At 41.0% G+C, this 20,922-nt stretch overlaps 1 protein-coding gene across 4 annotated transcripts in view; it reads left to right on the top strand.

The window, feature by feature from the left end:
- CD58 (CD58 molecule) overlaps window positions 1-20,922 on the top strand; it is a 121,802-nt gene that overhangs the window by 14,330 nt on the left and 86,550 nt on the right. For all 4 annotated transcript variants that reach the window (XM_087888376.1, XM_087888377.1, XM_087888375.1 and 1 more), the window contains exons 2-3: window positions 4,902-5,189; window positions 6,741-6,986. In XM_087888376.1, the coding sequence (XP_087744502.1) occupies window positions 4,902-5,189; window positions 6,741-6,986 (534 nt within the window). The remainder of the gene's footprint in view (window positions 1-4,901; window positions 5,190-6,740; window positions 6,987-20,922) is intronic.

Genomic DNA, 20,922 nt, shown 5'->3' on the forward strand with positions numbered 1-20,922 from the left:
GAATTGCAGTTGGGGAATCATGTAGAGAATCTCAGATTTATTGTGGCCCCTGGCATGGAGAGACCCCTCATTCTAGGACTGCCCTGGCTTCGAAAATGGAACCCACGGGTGAATTGGAAGATGGGGGTCCTGCGCATCTGCATGGCAGAACCGAATCCGGAGAAGGAAGGCTCCCCCTTGAGGGACGACATAAAACCAGAAAGGGCGGCAGTAGCTATTGACTATATTGAGGGAGAAGAGAAGATTCCAAAGGAATATTGGGATCTCAAGGAAATCTTTAGCGAAAAGGCATCGGATGCTCTGCCTCCCCACAGGGCTACCGACTGCACCATTGAAATACTCTCTGGGGTGAAGCTTCCCAAACCAAAAATTTACCCCATGACACCTCGAGAATTAGGGGAATTGTGAAATTTTATTGACAAGAACCTAGAACGGGGATTCATCGAACGAGCCAAACCCAAGGTGGCGGCGCCAGTAATGTTCCGCGAAAAGAAAGATGGATCCTTTCATTTGGTGGTCGATTATAGAAATATCAGCGCTATTTGCGTAGAAAATGTCTACCCCCTCCCACTTATGAAGGACATGTTAGCCCATTTAGGGAAGGGAAAAATTTTCACCAAACTTGATTTAAGAGAGGCATACTACCCAGTGAGAATAAAAGAGGGGGATGAATGGAAAACAGCATTTAATTGCCCACTGGGATGTTTCCAGTTCAGAGTGCTTCCTTTTGGACTACAGGGAGCCCCTGCTGTATTCATGCAGTTAATCAACGAGTATTGCATGAGCACCTGTATAAGGGGGTGTTGGTCTACTTGGATGACATTCTGATCTATTCTGACAACATGGCCGACCATGTAAAATTGGTGCGGACAGTCTTGAAGAAACTCAGAGCTGCTGAACTCTATGCCAAACTTTCTAAATGTGAATTCCACCAAGACAAAATCGACTATCTTGGATATCGTATATCGCATGAGGGAATAGAGATGGACCCTGAAAAGGTTCGGGCAGTGTTGGAATGGGCCGCACCACGCACCCGTAAACAATTACAGAGCTTCTTGGGGTTTGCTAACTTTTATAGACAATTTATCCCCTCGTTCGCAAAAATTGCACTACCAATTACAGACTTGCTAAAAATGAAAGGGGAAGTAAAGCCCAAACCCTCGAAACCACTGGAATGGACTATGGACTGTCAAGCCGCTTTCGAAAAATTGAAACGGCTGTTTGCGCCTGAACCAGTGCTCAAACACCCAGACATGGAACAACCTTTTGTAGTACAAGCTGACGCCAGTGACGTAGCTGTAGGAGCAATACTCTTGCAAAAGAATGAAAAGGGGGTATTACAACCCTGTGCCTACACGTCCCGTAAACTATCAGAAACGGAAAGGAGATGGGCCATATGGGAGAAGGAGGCTTTTGCAGTTAGATGGGCGCTGTTAACATGGAGACAATTTTTAGAAGGAGCGAAGCACCCTTTCGAAGTTTGGACTGATCACAAGAATTTAGAGGCGTTAAAAACACCACGCAAACTGTCACCTAAACAGGCTCGTTGGGCCCAACATTTCAATCGTTTCAATTTCACCCTACGTTAACTTCCTGGTGGAAAGAACTTCATGGCGGACGCACTTTCCAGATTGCCTCAGTACAACAGCATCAAGAAGGAGGTGGTTCAACCTATGATCCCCTCGACACAATTGGCAATACCTGCTACTACCAGAGCGCAGGCAAAAACCGAGCCAGAACTCTCGGAGGATTTACTCAAAAAATTGCGAGAAGCACTAGAAACTGACGAGTGGTTTAAGAACCACTCGAATGAATGTACACTTCGTGATGGACTAGCTTGGATTGGATCGAAATTGTATGTTCCGACCACATTAAGAATAACCGTATTGAAATATGCCCATGATGCCAAGGCCGCAGGATACTTTGCATTTGTTAAGACTCTACATCTTGTTAAGAGGCAATTTTGGTGGCCTGCACTCAAAAAAGACATAGAGGCATATGTGGCTAGCTGTCCAGTATGTGCCTCGGCTAAAAGACCTCCAGGAAAATCCCCTGGATTACTTCAAGGTGTGGCTAGACCGAATGCCCCATGGAAAGAAATATCTATGGATTTTATTGTGGACCTACCAGAGAGTGAAGGCTGCACTGTCATTTGGGTAGTAACAGATTTGTTTTCCAAACAAGTACATTTCATCCCTTGCTCAAAGATCCCTTCAGCAAAAACCCTTGCAAAACTATTTATTCGGCAGATTTACCGGCTACATGGAGCTCCAAAAAGAATAATTTCTGACAGGGGTGTGCAGTTTACTTCCAGTTTCTGGAAGGAGTTTTTGAAGTTGATAGGCTCCGCCCAGGGGCTGAGTTTCAGTCACCACCCTCAAACAAATGGGGCCTGTGAAAGAACCAATGGGGTTCTAGAACAATACCTGAGGTGTTACGTAAATTACCAGCAAGACAATTGGGTAGACCTGTTGCCATTTGCAGAAGTGGCATATAATAATTCCATACACAGTAGCACCGGTTTCACTCCTTTTAAGGTTGCATCGGGCCAAGATTTCGTACCCATTCCCGAGCTACCACAAGATGATCCCCAGAATCCCTCCTTGATGGATTAGATTGAACAATTAAAGAGCACATGGGCAGTAACTCGGAAGGCATTAGATGAGGCACACCGGGCCCATAAGGCGCAAGCCGATAAGAAAAGGTCCCCAGCTCACATCTATAAAGTGGGTGATAAAGTCTACTTGTCTACTAAATACTTACAGACTACCCAGAAGTCAAAAAAGCTGGGCCCTAAGTATGTGGGACCATTTAGTGTGATTAGACTGATTAATCCAGTAACAGTTGAGTTGGACTTACCAAAAACACAGGGTATACACCCTGTATTTCATGTTAGTTTATTAAAACCTGAACACTCGTCTCCCCTAAGGGCTGACCAAAGCTCCCCTCCAGTTCCCATTCTCATAGAGGGGGAGCAACATTTTGAAGTTAAGGAAATCTTAGACTCTAGGAAACACCATGGTAAAGTCCAATATCTGATAGCCTGGAAACATTTCCCTTTGTCTCAGGCTGAATGGGTAAATAAACGGGATGTCCGAGCTCCCAAGAAAGTACAGCAATTCTATACCAAATACCCAGATAAACCATAATTCTTGTATATACTTTGTTTTTCTCTCTCCTGTTCTTTCCTCTTATCTAGGAATAACGTCTCTTCTGCAAGAGGGGCCGAATGTCAGCCTCCGCTTTGCCTGCTTCAGCTGCCATAAGAAACGGGAGGGGAGGGACCAGTTAAGGGGGCGAGGGGGGGAAGATTGCAGGAGGTGTCTTTCCAATGCAGGAGGTGTCTTTCCAAGAAACGAAACTGAATCTCTAAAGGGGCCGGCTGACCAACTGCCATACATTCCTGATGAATGACGTTGCCAGACGTGATTCCACCTGACCTTTGGGAGACCTTTGGATTGAATGATGATCAATGGACATGGGGGGGGGGGGAGAAGCTTACTAGATGCTATTTTGCGCGTTTTGCTCACTTCCAGCTTTACCTGGGTTGCGATCATTTCATATTCAGTAAAAGTACTAATCTCTTTAAAATATGGAGTTTGGGTCATTCTTTCCTGGATATTGAAGGAAGCATACCTGACAACACCGCAGTTGTCTGTTCCCACAGTTAAAGTTCTGTTTCCCTTCTATAAGGGAACCTATGCAAAACAGGACTTATGAAGTTCTGCCTTCTCATCCTCACAGCTTCCTGACATCCCCCCTATGTGGCCCTTTCTTCCTATTGAGCTCACACAACACTTTTTTTGCACCCTGAATACTGTCTTTCTATAGTATACTGGTCAATATAAAGATTAACAGAGTTGAAAGGGACCTTGTAGGTCATCTAGTCCAACCCTCCACCCAAGCAGACCCTACACCATTTTTGACAGATGGCAGTCCAGTCTCTTCTTGAAAGCTTCCAGTGACGAAGCTCCCACAACTTCTGAAAGCAAGCTGTTCAATTGGTTGCTTGCTCTCACTATCAGAAAATTTCTCCTTATTTCCAGGTTGAATAATTCCTTGTTCAGTTTCCATCCATTATTCCTTGTCTGATCTTCAGGTGCTTTGGAAAATAGCTTGCCGCCATCCTCTCTGTCTATCAACACTGCTATCATGTCTCCCCCAGTCCTTCTCTTCACTAGACTAGCCATGCCCAGTTCCTGCAATCATTCATCATATGTTTTAGCCTCCAGACCCTAGTCATCTTGGTTGCTCTTCTCTGAACTCTTTCTAGAGTCTCAACATCTTTTTTATAGTGTGGTAGCCAAAACTGGATGCAGTATTCTAGGTGTGGTCTTACTAAGGCTTTACAGAGTGGTATTAGTACCTCCCTTGATCTTGATTGTATCCCTCTGTTAATGCAATTTAGGATTGCATTGGCTTTTTTGGCTGCTGCTGCACACTGTTGGCTCAATTTAATCGGTAAGAGACTATGTACTCCTTCTCCTATTTCTTATTTTTGGTCCTTTTTATGTTCAGTGTTTCAGAGTTCTCTGTATCCATGATGGCCTTTGTATATTCCTCCCATTTTTACCTCTTGTCAAAATTAAGCAGCTATTGTCTTTTGGGTACCTTCCCATCTTCAGGATTTAAAGCCATTGGAACTGACCTACCCTGCTCTTCTGAAGTTCTGTATGCAGACCTGACTCTTCTTAGTACCTCATCTGCTACATATTACAATTTCTGGACTGCTGGTCTCTTATATATAGGCGCATAGACTCACACATGTCAATGCACAACATCTTACTCCCTTTCTGTATTTTTTCAATATGCTTAACCTAAAAGCATAAAATGTGATGGATATGATAAAGCTGATTATCACAGGCAGCTTATTTTCTATTTTTCTATTTCTTTGATTGTAGATTGCAGTAATCATATAGTTGGTGTTGAAGGAGAAGATATTGTTTTGTCACCATCAGTTGCAGGCAGTGGCAACCTAACAAGAATTTATTGGAAGAAAGGAGAAAATATAGTGGCTAACTCCTGGTTCAGTTTTCCTCCTGGAAAGAAAAAACAAAGACTGAGTCTTGATTCTTCCTCTGGCAAGTTGATTCTCAAAAACCTTTCAAAAGAGGATACTGGAAATTACACAGCAGAAGTTTTCATTAATGAGAAAATCGAAGAAACGTGTTTTGATCTGAAAATACTAGGTAAGCAGCAGTATGCTAGATCATTTACTAAAGAGGCATAAAAGTTCTATTTTCATTTTAAATTAACATTACATGAATGCTTACATTATCACATTGTAAAGTAACATGCCATATTCTGTATTGGTGTAATATAAAGGTATTAATAGACTTTATAACTATAGAAATGAATATTTGACATAATTGTAAAACCCAAAATAATTAAAATAGAAATTATTCACTTTGGTCAAGTCTTTTTATACTACCCATTCACATGACGGTGGTTTAGTGGTTTTATTCCCCAACAATTCCCTTCACCGAAAACCCAGAACTGTCCAGCCAAAAGCAAACCAACGGTAGTCTACAGAGCAATGGTCAATAGGTCCACAAGGCTCATTGTTCCCAAAGTTCCCAAAGAAGATAAGTACACCAGGCAAATTAAATCTGCAATAGGATTCAGGAGGTAAGAAGATTCCAGAGTCCATAAGGCACAGTCCAAAGCAAGGCAGGAATCGCAACGACCAGGAAACATGCTGCTAGGAAATGAACATGTTGTTCCCAGCATTGGTTCCATCTGTCTGCTGTGCTAAACAGCCAGGTTCTGGTGCATCCCATCAAGAGCAACAAGACAGAAAACCACTGCAGAAAAAATTGTTCTCATCTCCATTCCTAACTTATTCATTAGGTCTGAAATCAATGATTGGCTGGCAGTTTCATGTCATTTTTATGGGTTTGGATTGCAACAGAAGCACCCTTGTACAGAACATATCCAAAGTTGTGTATTTATCAGATTCAGACACTGCCCATCTCACTATCCAAATGACTCAGGGCAGTACAGATAAAACCATAAAACCATATAAAAGAGACATAATTAAAAACAGAATTAAAATGAAATGCATTTTGCCTTTGAAATACCAGTTTCTACCAGGTATTGGCCTTATCTGGTTTTTGAAATACGCATTTCAAGGTAATTACACTATGGTCTGATAAATAGCAAACATCAATATTACATTCTGTAATTTGATGCTATAAAATTAATGTTATTAAAAAATAAGTCTTAAAAAATTATGATGCATACTTGAATAAATGTATTTTCTTTTGGTGATTACATCACATGCCAGGAGTCTATTGAATACATTTTTTACATATAAGTCTTAATTGTTTCCTTCACTAATGATTGTTTTTTTAATGCCCGGCAGATAGTCGTGCAGCTAAATTAAGCTACTTGTGAACATTTAGGTCTTGGTGCTATCCCAATAGTTCATTAAAAAACAAAATCATATGCAATGAACAGTTTTATTTACCTGATGATCAAAGTCTTTGTCCACACAATCCGATAATTTAGAGTTTGAAAACACTTTGATCAGGAGAGAGGCAAAAGACATATTTTTATTTTGAGTAGAAAAATGAGTACCTATTCCAAGAAGTGCACGTGTGTGTGTGTGTGTGTGTGTGTGTGTGTGTGTGTGTGTGTGCGCGTGCTTGGCTATAAACTAATTTAAACAAAGCCATAGAAATACATGTAACTCAAACGTCTATTTTATTTATCACTTTGTCTTTCTCTTGCATCTTTAGTATGGCCTGATATAAACTGCACTATTAACAATGGTACCATTCAATTAAGCTGTACATCACCAAGTCAGGACCTACCTCTGACATACTCTTGGGAGAACATCAGAAATGAAGAAATCTCTGAGAAGGGTTCAGTTGTTCTGCTTCAGAGGAACCCAAGCCATTTTCAGAAAATTACATGTTATGTTATAGCTTTCGGTTCAAATGCCAGCACTTCCATCAATCTGAGTGACTGTATACCAGTAGAAGGTAGGCTTTGGGATTATTTATGGATAGTCTTTGCTTTAAAACTGTAATAAATACTGGAAAATTCATTGTTGAACAGTATGGTCATTAAGTGACTGTACCCAATTTTATGACCTTTTTTTGCTGAGTCATTAAGCAAATCACCACAGTTGTTAAACAACACATCATGTGACCATGATTTGTGACTTTCTCTGTTAGCTTCCCCCATTGCCTTTCCTTGTTGGAAGCCAGCACAGTCACAAATGACTGTGGGATGCTGAAACTGTTGTAAATGTGTGATGATTGCCACAGACCCAAATCACAATAGCATTACTGCAGAGATGCTATGACAGTTGTATGTGCGAGAACCAGTCATAAGTCATTGTTTTCAGCACTGTTGTAATGGTCAGGTTAGGTAGTCCTCAACTTATGACCACAATTGGGGTCAGAATTTCCATTGTTAAACATGACAGTTTAACAGTTGTTAAGCAAGCCACTGCGGTTGTTCAGTTAATCACAAGGTTGCTATGTGAATCTGGCTTTTCCCATTGACATTGCTCGTTGGAAGCTGGCAGGGAAGGTCACAAATGGTGATTACATGACCCTGGGACATTGCAATCAGCATAAATATATGCTGGTTGCTAAGCACCCAAATTTTCAGCATATGACCAAGAAATATTGTAATGGATTTAAGTGTGAGGACTGGTCTTGAGTCACTTTTTTCAGTGCTGTTGTAACTGAATGTCATTGAATGTTGTTTGTTGTAAACAAATGGTTGTAAGCCAAGGACTATCTGTTGTCTATGGTTTTTTTTTCAGATTTATTAAATGACTGACATTGTGGAAATGTTCAGTCACTAAATATTCATTTCCCACAATAGAAAGACAAGCTGCTATTTAGGCTAAAAGAAAATAAATAAATGAAGAATGTAAGAATCTAAAGTGAAAGGGCACATTAAAAGGAGAGGGGCTTCATCAAATAATTGAAGCTGCCATCTTGACCTGTTTGCCTCCCCCTTTCACATGGATGCTGTAGAATTGAAGATCTAAGATTCAATAGAAAAAAAATATTTCTTCAACCTGTGATTTTCTTTTCCAGTCATATTTTAAAGTATAAAAATTAATAAAGTTGAAAAAGACAAATTAGCAATGAAATCAACAGAATATTTTCAGAGCTAACAAATAAAAAGCTGCTTTCACAGAAAGGGAACTGATGATATTCTGAATATCATTACCTGAGTAGGTAATACTCAGAATATACACATCAACATTGTTATGTGCAGACACATGATAAAACATACAAATATCCTTGAAAACATACATATTTGGAACATGCAAAATATTTCTCTAAGTCCCTATCTTCATGTAAAAGTTATGTTACTTTTTTCTTTTTTCCGGAGCAAATTTTCAACTAAAACTCTGGGCTATACTAATATCCATTTACAAAAGATCCTTTTTTACGACCATTATCCCTTAATTTGGGGTAGAGTTGGGTGACTGGATGGAGTATTATGCAACTACTACATTTTTAAAAGGTTGTCAGGTGTGCTTCCTTCAAAATCCAGGAAAGAATGAGCCAAACTCCATTATTTATAGAGTAATGTACTTTTACTGGAAAATGAAATGAACGCTACCAAAGAAAAACTGAAACTAAAGCAATAGGCGCAAAAGTTGCATATAGAAAGCATCCCCTCCCACTGTCCATCATCAATCACCCAATCCAAAGGTCTCCCAGAGGTCAGGTGGAAGCACGTCTGGCATCGTCATCAATCAGGAACGCAATGACGGTTCACCCGATAGCCACTTCTGGGATTGAGTTTCGTTTCTTCAAAAATCCTCCAGCACGCTTCCCCCCACCCCACGCAGTCTATTCTCTCCCACCCATTTCTTATGGCAGCCAAAGCAGTAAGTCAGAGGCTGACATTCGGCCCCTCTGGAAAAAGACATTAGTCCTAAACAGGGAAAGAAAAGGAAGAAAAGAAAAATTGCAATACAGGCATTAAGGTTTATCAGAATATTTGGTATGAAACAACTGTACTTTCTTTGGTGCTCGGACATCACATTTGTTCACCCACTCAGCTTGAGACAGAGGAAAATGTTTCCAGGCCACCAGATATTGCACCTTACCGTGGTGCTTCCTAGAGTCTAAAATTTCTTTGACTTCAAAATGTTGTTCCCCTTCTATCAGTATGGGGACCAGAGGGGAATCTTGGTCCGGTCGTAAAGGGGACGAGTGTTCTGGTTTCAACAAGCTAACATGAAACACAGGGTGGATTCGGCAAATCCAATTCAACTGTTGGCAAATCCAATTCAACTGTTACTGGATTAATAAATCTAGTGACCAGGAAAGGACCCACATACTTGGGTCCAAGCTTTTTTGATTTCTGTGAAGTCTGTAAGTATTTGGTGGAAAGATAAACCCTGTCATCCACTTTATACACATGTGCCGGGGACCGCTTTTTATCTGCTTGGGTCTTATGCGCTCAGTGTGCATCATCCAGGGCTTTTCGAGTTACAGCCCAAGTGTGCCGTAATTGTTCGATCCACTCAATCAAAGATGGGTTTTGTGGGGTGTCTTGTGGTAGCTCAGGGATTGGCACAAATTCCTGACCAGATGCTACCTTAAACGAAGTGAATCCGGTGCTGCTATGGATAGAGTTGTTATATGCCACCTCTGCAAATGGCAATAGGTCCACCCAGTTGTCTTGCTGGTAATTTACATAACATCTCAGGTACTGTTCTAACACAGCATTGGTTCTCTCACAAGCCCCATTAGTCTGGGGGTGGTGGGTGGAGCTTAGCCCTTGGGCGGAGCCTATTAATCTTAAAAACTCCTTCCAAAAGTTGGAAGTAAATTGTACACCCTTGTCCGAAATTATACATTTTGGAGCTCCATGTAATCTGTAAATATGACGAATAAACAGTTTTGCAAGAGTTTTAGCTGAAGGGATTTTAGAGCAGGGGATGAAATGCACTTGTTTGGAAAACAAATCCGTTACTGCCCAAATGACTGGGCACCCTTCACTTTCTGGTAAGTCAACAATAAAATCCATGGATATTTCCTTCCAAGGGGCATCCGGCCTTGCCACACTCTGCAGCAAACCGGGTGGCTTCCCCGGAGGGCTTTTAGCTGAGGCACACACCGGACAGCTAGCCACATATGCCTCTATGTCCTTTTTGAGGCCAGGCCACCAAAATTGTCTTTTAACAAAATGTAGAGTTTTAACAAACCCAAAGTGTCCCGCTGCCTTGGCATCATGAGCGTACTGTAATACTGTTAGTCTTAAACTATCTGGGACATACAATTTAGCCCCTATCCAAGCTAGACCATCACGGAGTGTACATTCATTTGAATGGGTTTTAAACCATTCGTCAGTTTTTAGGGCTTCTTGCAGTTTCTGGAGTAGGTTGCCCGAAAGGGCTGGATCGGCCCTCGCCTGCGCTCTGGTAGTCATTGGCGCTGCCAGTTGTGTCGAAGGGATGATGGGTTGAACTACTTCTTTCTTGGTACTGTTGTATTGAGGCAATCTGGAGAGTGCATCCGCCATGAAATTCTTTCCACCAGGAATGTAGCATAGAGTGAAATTAAAGCGGTTGAAATGCTGGGACCAATGAGCTTGCTTTGGTGACAGTTTACGTGGTGTTTTCAACGCCTCCAGATTTTTGTGATCAGTCCAAACTTCAAAAGGGTGCTTTGCTCCTTCCAGAAATTGTCTCCACGTTAACAATACCCATCGCACCGCAAAAGCCTCTTTTTCCCATATGGCCCATCTCCTCTCGGTTTCTGATAATTTATGAGACGTGTAAGCACAGGGTTGTAATTCCCCTTCTGCGTTCTTTTGCAGAAGTACTGCTCCCACAGCCACGTCGCTCGTGTCAGCCTGTACTACAAAAGGCTCTTCCATGTCTGGATGTTTGAGGACCGGTTCAGCAGCAAACAGTCATTTCAACTTTTCGAAAGCTGCTTGACAGTCCATAGTCCATTCAAGAAGTCGTGAGGGCCTTGGTTTTGCCTCACCTTTAGTTTTTAGAAGATTTGTTATAGGCAAAGCAATTTTTGCAAATGAGGGGATAAACTGTCTATAGAAATTTGCAAATCCCAGGAAACTCTGTAGTTGTTTGCGGGTGCGTGGGGCGGCCCATTCCAATATGGCTTGAACCTTTCCAGGGTCCATCTCAATCACCTCATGCAATATGCGATATCCAAGATAGTCAATTTTGCTTTGATGGAACTCACATTTAGAAAGTTTGGCATATAGTTCAGCAGCCCTGAGATTTTTCAGGACCGTTCGCACCAACTTCACATGGTCGTCCATGTTCTCTGAGTAGATAAGAATGTCGTCCAAGTAGACCAGGACCCCCTTAAACAGGTGCTCATACATTTTGTTACTTCGTTAATCAATTGCATAAACACAGCAGGGGCTCCCTGTAGTCCAAATGGGAGCACTCTAAACTGGAAACATCCAAGTGGGCAACTAAATGCTGTCTTCCATTCATCCCCCCTTTTAATTCTCACTCAGTAGTAAGCCTCCCGTAAGTCAAGTTTGGTGAAAAATTTCCCCTTCCCTAGGTGAGATAGCATGTCCTTCATAAGTGGTAGGGGGTAAACGTTTTCCATGCAAATCGCATTCAGATTTCTATAATCAACTACCAAGCGAAAGGAGCCATCCTTCTTTTCTCGGAAAAATACCGGTGCTGCCACCTTTGGTTTGGCAGGTCGGATAAACCCCCGTTCTAGATTTTTATCAATAAAGTTTCGCAATTCTCCTAATTCTCGAGGGGTCATGGGGTAAATTTTCGGCTTAGGGAGCTTCACACCTGGGAGTATTTCAATGGTACAGTCTGTAGTTCTGTGGGGAGGCAGTACATCCGAGGCCTTTTCACTAAAAACTTCATGGAGATCCCAATACTCTTTTGGAATCTTCTCCTCCCCTTCAATGTGGCCTACTGCCACTTCCGCCGTTTCAGGTCCTGTCCTGTCCTCTGGGGGGGGGGTTCCCTCTCTAGTCTCGGTTTTCCGATGCGAATATGCAAGACCCCCGTCTTCCAATTAACCCATGGGTTCCATCTACGGAGCCAAGGCAGCCCAAGTATGAGGGGTCGTTCCATGCCAGGGGCCACAATAAATCTGAGACTCTCTACGTGATCCCCCAATTGCATTTCAATGAGTTCGGTCACAAAACTGGCTGGGCCCCCTCCTGCAATCGATCCGTCCAACTGACAGAACGCAATGGGCCTTTTTAATGTTTTTAGTCTCAGGCCCATCTTTTCCACCACTTTCGGGCTGATTATGCACCTGGTGCACCCAGAGTCTAGTAGGGCTAACATCTGTGCTTGTGTCCCTGTGGATGGCACCCTTATTTCTATGGGGATGAGCATGGGGTCCTCTATGTGACTCACCAGATCATCGGAGTCGGAGTCCGTCCCGCTGTTGTCGGCGGTGGTCGGAGTTCTCAGCTCACCCTTGTTTCGGGGAGCGAACTCAACGACTTCTCCTTTCCGGGCGGTGCCGTGGGTTTTTGCGGGTGGTTTCTCGGCCTTCTTTGGTCCCAAGGCGGTGGTCTTTGATACTGGTTTGGAGAAACATTCGGCAGCCCGATGTCCTTCCTTCCCACATTTGAAACAGGGGAAAGGCTTCGACCTCGGTCTGAATTCTGCCCCTCTTAGGTGCTCCTTTACGGTGAAAGGAGGATGACGGGTCTCCAGCACGCCCGCCTCGGAGTCGGCTTCGGGCCAGCTCGATCTCCACATCCTCAGCTGCTATATACCAACTCTGCAAGTCTTCGGGGACCCCCCGGCCTCTACAGTCCTTGTATATCTCTTCATTCAGCCCATCTTTGAAACTCTCCAGTAGAGCCGCTTCTGACCACCCTGTCATGTAGGGTGCCAGCTTACGGAATTCTTGGGTATATTCCGCCACTGATCTCCGGCCTTGCTGGATGCCTTTCATTCTAAGTCTCGCCTTCCGTTCAGCTAGGTGGTCTTCAAACTGCCTCCTAAGAGCCCCCATGAACTGGTTGTAGTTTCTCAGCAAGGGGGAGTTATTATTGTGGAGGACCACCATCCAGTCAGCTGCTGCTCCCTCTAATACGTTCGTGACGCATCTCACTCGAGCGGCATCTGATAAGTAGTCCTCCCCCCAGTCCTGCATGTGGTTCCACACTTGAGTCAAAAAAAACCCTAAGGTCTTTGGATTCCCATCATATTTCCCGGTTGGGGGGGGATCTTTGGCTTTTTACGTCGGGGGGTGCTGCAAGGCTGGGGGTCCCTGACCTGCTGCATCCCTCACTTGAGCTCTAGAAGCCTGAGATGTTCTTTCCTCAGCTTCCTCATTCTCTCCCCCACAGGCTGTTTCTTCCAGCTCCCCCCTGGGGCCTTCTCCTCCCTTCTCCACAGGGAACCCATAAGACTCATGGCTTTTCCGGCTGTCTTCAACATCACGGAGGAGTTGTAATGCCTGTGCCAACATGAGGCTTTCCTTTTGCTCTTGCAGCCACACCACCTCTCTCTTATGGGGTCTGGAGCTGGTTACTCCCTGGGGGGGTCTCCCCCCAGTCCAGCAGCCTTCCTACTCCTTTCGACCATCTGGCTTCCTCAGACTCCTCTCTCAGCTGGAGTTTTTCCAACCATTCAGCAGCTTCTTTCTCTGCTTGAAGTGAAGGTATCGTAGAACCCGATGCTCCCATCTTTCCTTCTTCAGTTTCCTGGTCCGACATGATCTGGATCTCAGTCCCCTCGGTGGTTATCCGGGATGACTGGAGTGAGTTTCAGCTTAATGTCAGGTGTGCTTCCTTCAAAATCCAGGAAAGAATGAGCCAAACTCCATTATTTATAGAGTAATGTACTTTTACTGGAAAATGAAATGAACGCTACCAAAGAAAAGCTGAAACTAAAGCAATAGGCGCGAAAGTTGCATATAGAAAGCATCCCCTCCCACTGTTCATCATCAATCACCCAATCCAAAGGTCTCCCAGAGGTCAGGTGGAAGCACGTCTGGCATCGTCATCAATCAGGAATGCGATGACGGTTCACCCGATAGCCACTTCTGGGATTGAGTTTCGTTTCTTCAAAAATCCTCCAGCACGCTTCCCCCCCCCACGCAGTCTATTCTCTCCCACCCGTTTCTTATGGCAGCCAAAGCAGTAAGTCGGAGGCTGACAAAGGTAAACATTAAATATGAGCAATACTTGAAATTTATATTCCTGCACAAAGAAATCAACAGAAATATGACCAATTTTGTTTTATTCTTCTATTGAGGTATTAGTTCTGTAATATTGAAAATGATATACATTGACAGTCTTTTGCAGCAGGTGTTATATAGCTCTATCCTTCCATGGCTGTTTGGTTGTTCTTTCAGAGACTCTTCACATTCATAACTCTTTTTTTTTTATTGCAAAAGTTTTACAATTACATTTTCACCCCTTTTCCCCCCACACCTTCCCCCCCAGACTTCCCAACCTCCCTAACCCTCCCTAACCCTCCCCTCCCCCCAGACTTCCCTATAATATACTCATACTCATAAAAAACCCTTAATATAACACTTATATATAAACTTGAACCCCTCCCTCCCCTGTATAATTTTTCTCTTTACCTCTTTACCTCATTACATTAAAATATTTCCAATACATTATTTTCAAATAAAAGCTATTTGATACTTTCTAGTTTGATATTTGTTCTGTACATATTCTATCCACCTTTTCCATTCCCATTCATAAGTCTCTTGTGAACAATCTTTTAAATATGCTGAAATCTTCGCCATCTCTGCAAAACTGGCCATCTTCAAAGTCCATTCCTCGATAGTGGGCAAAGCTTCATTCTTCCAATATTTACCTATCAACAATCTTGCTGCTGTTATCATATACAATATCAATTTTGTTTCACCCAATGTAAAACCCTTAACTATACCCAATAAAAACAGTTGTGGAGAGAATTGAATTTTTTTCTTCAAAACATTCTGCATGACCCACCAAATTTTTATCCAAAAAGCCTTAACTTTCCTACAGGTCCACCAAACATGATAATACGTAGCATCCAAACATTCACATCTCCAACATTTTGGCTGAACATTAGGGTACATACATGACAACTTTTTGGGATCTAAATGCCATCTATAAAACATTTTATAGAAATTTTCCCTCAGGTTCTGCGACTGTGTAAATTTAACATTCTGAACCCAAATTTTTTCCCATGTTTCCAACATCACTGGTTCTTCAAAATTTTGTGCCCACTTAATCATACAATCTTTAACTAATTCAGTTTCTGAGTCCCTTTCTAGCAAAACATTATAAAGCCTCTTGATATGCATTGGACCTTTCTCTCTTATATGTCTAACCAATTCTTCCTCGTGCATCATAATACCAGTTTTTTGGTCCTCTTTCCATCTCAATTGTAATTGATTATATTGTAACCAAGTTAAATTAATCCCTTCGTCCAACAGTGTCTGCAATGTCTTCAACTGCCATCTGCCCGCATCTGTAAAAAGAACCTCTTTGTATAAAAACCCCCCGAGTGACATTATATTTGTATTCCACAAAGTATGACCAAGATCCAGCCATAGCGGTATTTTATAATCCCATTTGAGTCGGTGCTTCTTCCAAACTCTCATCAAAGAGTCTCTAAGTATATGACTTTTAAATACTTTATCAACTTTGTCATCATAAAATAAGTAAGCATGCCATCCAAATTCAAGATCAAAACTTTCTACATTCAATATTCCAGCCTTTTTACTTCCAAACCAATCACTTGTTAAAGTTAAAGCTACTGCATCATAATATAACTGTAGGTTTGGAAGTTTAAGACCTCCTCTTTCTGGAACATCTTGCATAATTTTCAATTTCACTCTCGGCTTTTTCTCGTTCCAGACAAACTTATTGAGTCCAGTTTGCCAGACTTTCAATTGTTTATCACTTTTAAGCACCGGAATCATTTGAAACAAAAAAAGAAATCTTGGCAAAATGTTCATCTTAACTGCTGCTATTCTTCCAAGTAGAGACAGCTGCAGTTTTTTCCACGTCTCCATGTCTTTCTGCACCTCTCGCCACAACACCTCATAGTTGTTTTGAAACAATTTCATGTTTGATTCTGCAACCTGAACTCCTAGATATTTTACCTTAGGTACAGTCTCAAAACCTGCCCTCCTTTCAAGCTCATGTTTACGATCTTGTGTCATGTTTTTAGCTATCATTTTAGTCTTTTTTGGATTCAGTCTAAAACCTGAAACTTTACCATAGTCTTGTATAATGTCCTTCATCAAGATTATTGATTCCATTGGTTGTGATAGGGTAACAACCAGATCATCTGCAAATGCCTTTATTCTGTAATCCTCTTGCCTAATCTTTATACCTTTCAAGATATTAGAGTCCCGTATTGTATTTAGCAAGACTTCTAGTGTTAAAATAAATAAAAGTGGGGACAACGGACATCCCTGTCTTGTTCCTTTTTCAATTTTAAACTCTGTTGTCAGACTTCCATTAATAATGATCTGTGCCTTTTGCTCTTGATAAATTGCTGAAATCGCCTGTATAAATTGATTCCCAAAGTCCATCTTTTTAAAAGTCTTTAGTAGAAAATTCCAATCCACTCTATCAAAGGCCTTCTCTGCGTCCAAAAAGACCAGCATTGCAGGAATCTGTTTATTCTTCTCAAGATATTCCAATAAATCTATTACTTGCCTTACATTGTCCTTCATGTATCTACCCTCGATAAATCCCGCTTGATCATCATGAATCACCTTTTGAATTACTGGCATCAGCCTGTTGGCTAGTACTTTCGCAAAGATTTTATAATCTGTATTCAAAAGAGATATTGGTCTATAGTTCTCTGGTTTTTTAGGACCGATTTGTTCTTTTGGTATCAAAGATATGTAAGCTGTTGTCCATGATGGGGGTATTTTACCCCCTTGCTGAATATTGCAAAATAAATCTCTAAGTTGTTCCACCATTTCAGCTTGCAAAGTTTTGTAATACACTGTGGTCAAACCATCCGTGCCAGGAGCTTTGGCTGTTTTTAACTGTTTAATTGCTACTATTATCTCCTCCTCTGTTATAGGATAATTCATTCTTTCCTTTTGTTGATCAGTAATTTTTATAACTCTTTTATCGTTTAAATATTTTTCTATAAGTCCATTCTGCACCTCCTCTTTAGCATATAATTTAGTATAATAGTCCACAAAAGCTTCTTTAATTAATTTTTGTTGAAAGATTTCTTTCCCTCCAATATCAATACTATCAATAGTCCGTATACTTTGTTTTTTCCTCAATGTGTAAGCCAACCATCTGCCCGGTTTATTAGCGTTACAAAATGTGTTATGCTTCGCATATTGTAAGTTTGTTGCAACTTGTTCCACCATAAGCATTTGAAATTGGTCTTTCAAAAGTTTTATAGCACTACGTATTCTTTCATCTGTTGGATTTTTAATAAGTAACTGTTCTTTATTCTTTATTTCTATTTCCAGTTCAGATCTTTTCTTTTGTCGGAACAGTCTATGTTTAGAGTTCATGTAGATAAGTACCCCTCTCATATAAGCTTTACTTGCGTCCCACACAATTTCAATTGGGGTACCTTTATTCAAATTTATTTCAAAAAATTCTTTCAAATGCTTTTTAAGTTCTGTTGTATTTTTTTCATATCTAAACAAATTCTCATTTAATCTCCAAGAACGTCTCTCAACCTTGTCCATCTCAATTTCTATCCATACTGGGCTATGGTCAGTCAAAGTTCTTGGAAAAATCTTTGTTCTTTTTGTCTTAACAAGTAAATCATCTGTCAACAAAATGAAGTCAATCCTAGAGAAGGATCTGTGTCTGTCAGAAAAAAAAGTGTAGTCCAATTCTTTTGAATTATGTATTCTCCAAACATCTTTTAGTTCCATATCTTCTTTCATGTCAAAAAAGGTCTGTGGTAATCTGATCCTAGACTTTGCCAAACTCTTTTTATCTAATTTAGAGTCGATTACTCCATTCCAGTCTCCCATAATTAAAATAGATCTGTAATCCCATTGCAATATTTTAGTATGTAACATCTTATAGAAATAGTCCTGTTGTTGATTGGGAGCATAAATTCCAATCAGAAGAATTTGGCCATTTGCTGTAAGCAATTCAATTGCTACAAACCTACCATCTTCATCTGCTTCTATAACTTTAGCTGTTAACTTTTTATTTACATAAATAACCACACCATTCTTTTTTTGCGAAGTTGAAGATATAAAATGTGTTCCTAGTTTGGAGTTTATCAAATATTTTTGATCTTGAGTTGTGATATGCATTTCTTGTAAACAAATTATATCATTATTAAATTGTTTCAAATATGTAAATAATTTCTTCCTTTTCTGTGCTGAATTCAACCCATTAACATTCCAAGATAAACACTTAAACATCATCACCCTCTTTCTGGAGCAAAGAGCAAAATAATTGAAGGTCATCCGAAAGCTTCAATCTCGCTCCCCCCATGGCTCCAATCTCTTGTGCAGTACTCTTAACTGCCTCCTTGTCTTGTCTTTCCTGTTGTTGTTGTTGCTTTTGTTTAAGTAACTTAGATTGAGCTCGAGTTATACGTTGATCCTTAACTTCAATCATCCGAACCGGGTCCAAGATTGGAGAAGATTCCAGCAAGGGCTCATCCAGAAAACCTCCTTCTGCACCTTGCACTTCCTCTAATTCCTGCTTAGACTGTTCTTGCAATTCTCGTTGAGGTTGCTTCTCTTCACTCTCTTTAATCTCCAAAACTGTAGATGTTCGTGGAGATGGTGTTCTTTCCTTAAGAATAGTAGTATAGAAGTGCTGTGCCTTCTCCACGGTATTCAAACGGTATCTTTCTCCCTTGTATCTGAAAATTATGCCAACTGGTGCGTCCCACCGGAAAGGTATCTGTAAATTTTGCAATTCCTTAACAAGAAAGCCAAATTCTTTTCTAGCTTTCAGCATTTTAGGAGGCAATTCTTTATAAATTCCAATTCGTGAGCCCCCCACTTGTACAGAAGTGTAAAAGGATTTTTGCAGGATATCGTTTCTTATTTCTCTATCTGTAAAATATATGACCACATCTCTAGGTAATTGTCTTTGTCTGGCCACCCAGGAGTTCACTCTGTAAATTTTGTCTATTTTGTGAAAAACCACATCAGGATTAACTTGTAGAATCTTGGCCAGGGCCTCAGAACAAACTTGTCTCAAATCCTGTCTTTCCTCCTCTCGAATTCCTCGAAGCCGTATAGCAAACTCCATTGCCCTGAATTGTATCATGACAATCTCGTTTTCAACTCTTTGCATTTTATTGTCAACATCAGCAATTTTATAATCATTGTCTTTCATCTTAACATTAACTTCTGATTTAAGTTCTTCAACTTTAAAATCAACTTTCCCAATAAATTCTGCCAGGCCAGATGCCACTTCTGATATTTTTTTGGTCACCTTGTTTTGGTTCTGTTTCACCATATCTTTAACTTCATTAATTTCCTGCATAAATTCCTGATGTGATTTTTGAAGTTTATCATCTATCTCCTGTTGAGATTTTTGAAATTTATCATCCAAAGTTTTAGAAATAAATTCTTTTAAATCTCCCACATCAAATTCTTTTTTCTGAGTCTGTAGCTGTTGAGCAGGGGGAAGCTGCGTTTCATGTTTGTGTGTGGGGGATCCCCCCCCTGTTGCCTTCCCTTCCTGCTTCTTTGAAGCCATCCTGCCACGTGATCTAGTTTTTCTAAAGAGGGAAGTTCCTTTTCCTTTCCCTCCTGCACAAAGACTTCTAAAAAAGTCCCCCAGATTTGATCAAATAAAGGTTGAAGTAAAGCAAAGTGAAGTATTGAAAAGGGAGAAATTTTCCACTTGTTTCTCTTATTACAAACAAGGCAACTTTGTAGCAACTTGGAAACTTTGTAACAAAGCAAGATAACTTCACCAATCCACACTCGCTGGCTCGTTAACTCTAAGGCTGAGCGCCATGTTTTTTCAAAGCACTTTCACTCATTCGCATTTTTCTCAGATTAAAAAGTCAACAAAGCGCTAATACTTGCGTTTCCAAGTTTCAAGATTCAGGTAGTTTTGCTGTTTATTAAGGCTAGTTCTTTTTGCTTTGAGTTTCCTGCAGCCGGCTTGTTCTGCAAAAGCAGAATCGTCCCACGTCACCCGGAGTTTCAGCAGGTTGGGAGGGAGCCACGCCTGTTCTCTCCCCAGAAACTTCCCTGGGGGGTTACAGGGGCTCGACCTGTGCCCTGCGATCTCTACTTCATCAATCCTGTGGATTTTGAAGTTTTCGAGCCGCTTCTTCGTCGCGAAGCGGCTCTACAGGCGGCGGGGCTGGCGGAGCTTCAAAAGGCACCGCCGTCGCCGAAGACAGGGAAACCGGAAGTCCCACATTCATAACTCTTGATTTGTCAGTAAATTAAAATAGTCTTAATGCACAGCCAAGAAGCAGTGGCATCCATGGGAAAAGCCAAAACAAACATGACAAGAGATGTAGCATCACAAGACAAACCTAGCTCCTTCCTTAAGTGCATCAGAGTTATTATATAAAAGATGCTGAGTTTGAATTGTGACACCATAGATTTATCTTGTCACCTTTTAACATTTGCACAAAATGTCATGCAGAACGTTAGGCATTACTACACAAATCACTGAAATGATATCATTTGTATTAAAGTCGAAGTTAAACTTTATATGAGTCACTCATTCAGATTCCTTGAAAGAAAGGATAGAATACACACAACAGTGATACAAAGTCCTGTAGATGTGCATAGTTAACTTTGCTATCAACAATGCATGAATTCTACACACTATTATTGTAAATTTTACAACAGAAAAAGCTGTCTTATGATGTTTGCCATCCAAAAGAAGCTGTGTATAGAATTTTTCTGTCCAATAAAAGAATAACAGAAATAGGCTCAGAAGTGGGGTTAGTAACTCATTACAGATGTCTTAATAAAATTGCAGCACAGGAAGTCCTCAAATTACAATAGTTCGTTTAGTAAC

Source organism: Pantherophis guttatus, chromosome 2, assembly GCF_059756535.1.
Source record: "Pantherophis guttatus breed Tessera chromosome 2, ASM5975653v1, whole genome shotgun sequence".
Lineage (NCBI taxonomy): Eukaryota > Metazoa > Chordata > Lepidosauria > Squamata > Colubridae > Pantherophis > Pantherophis guttatus.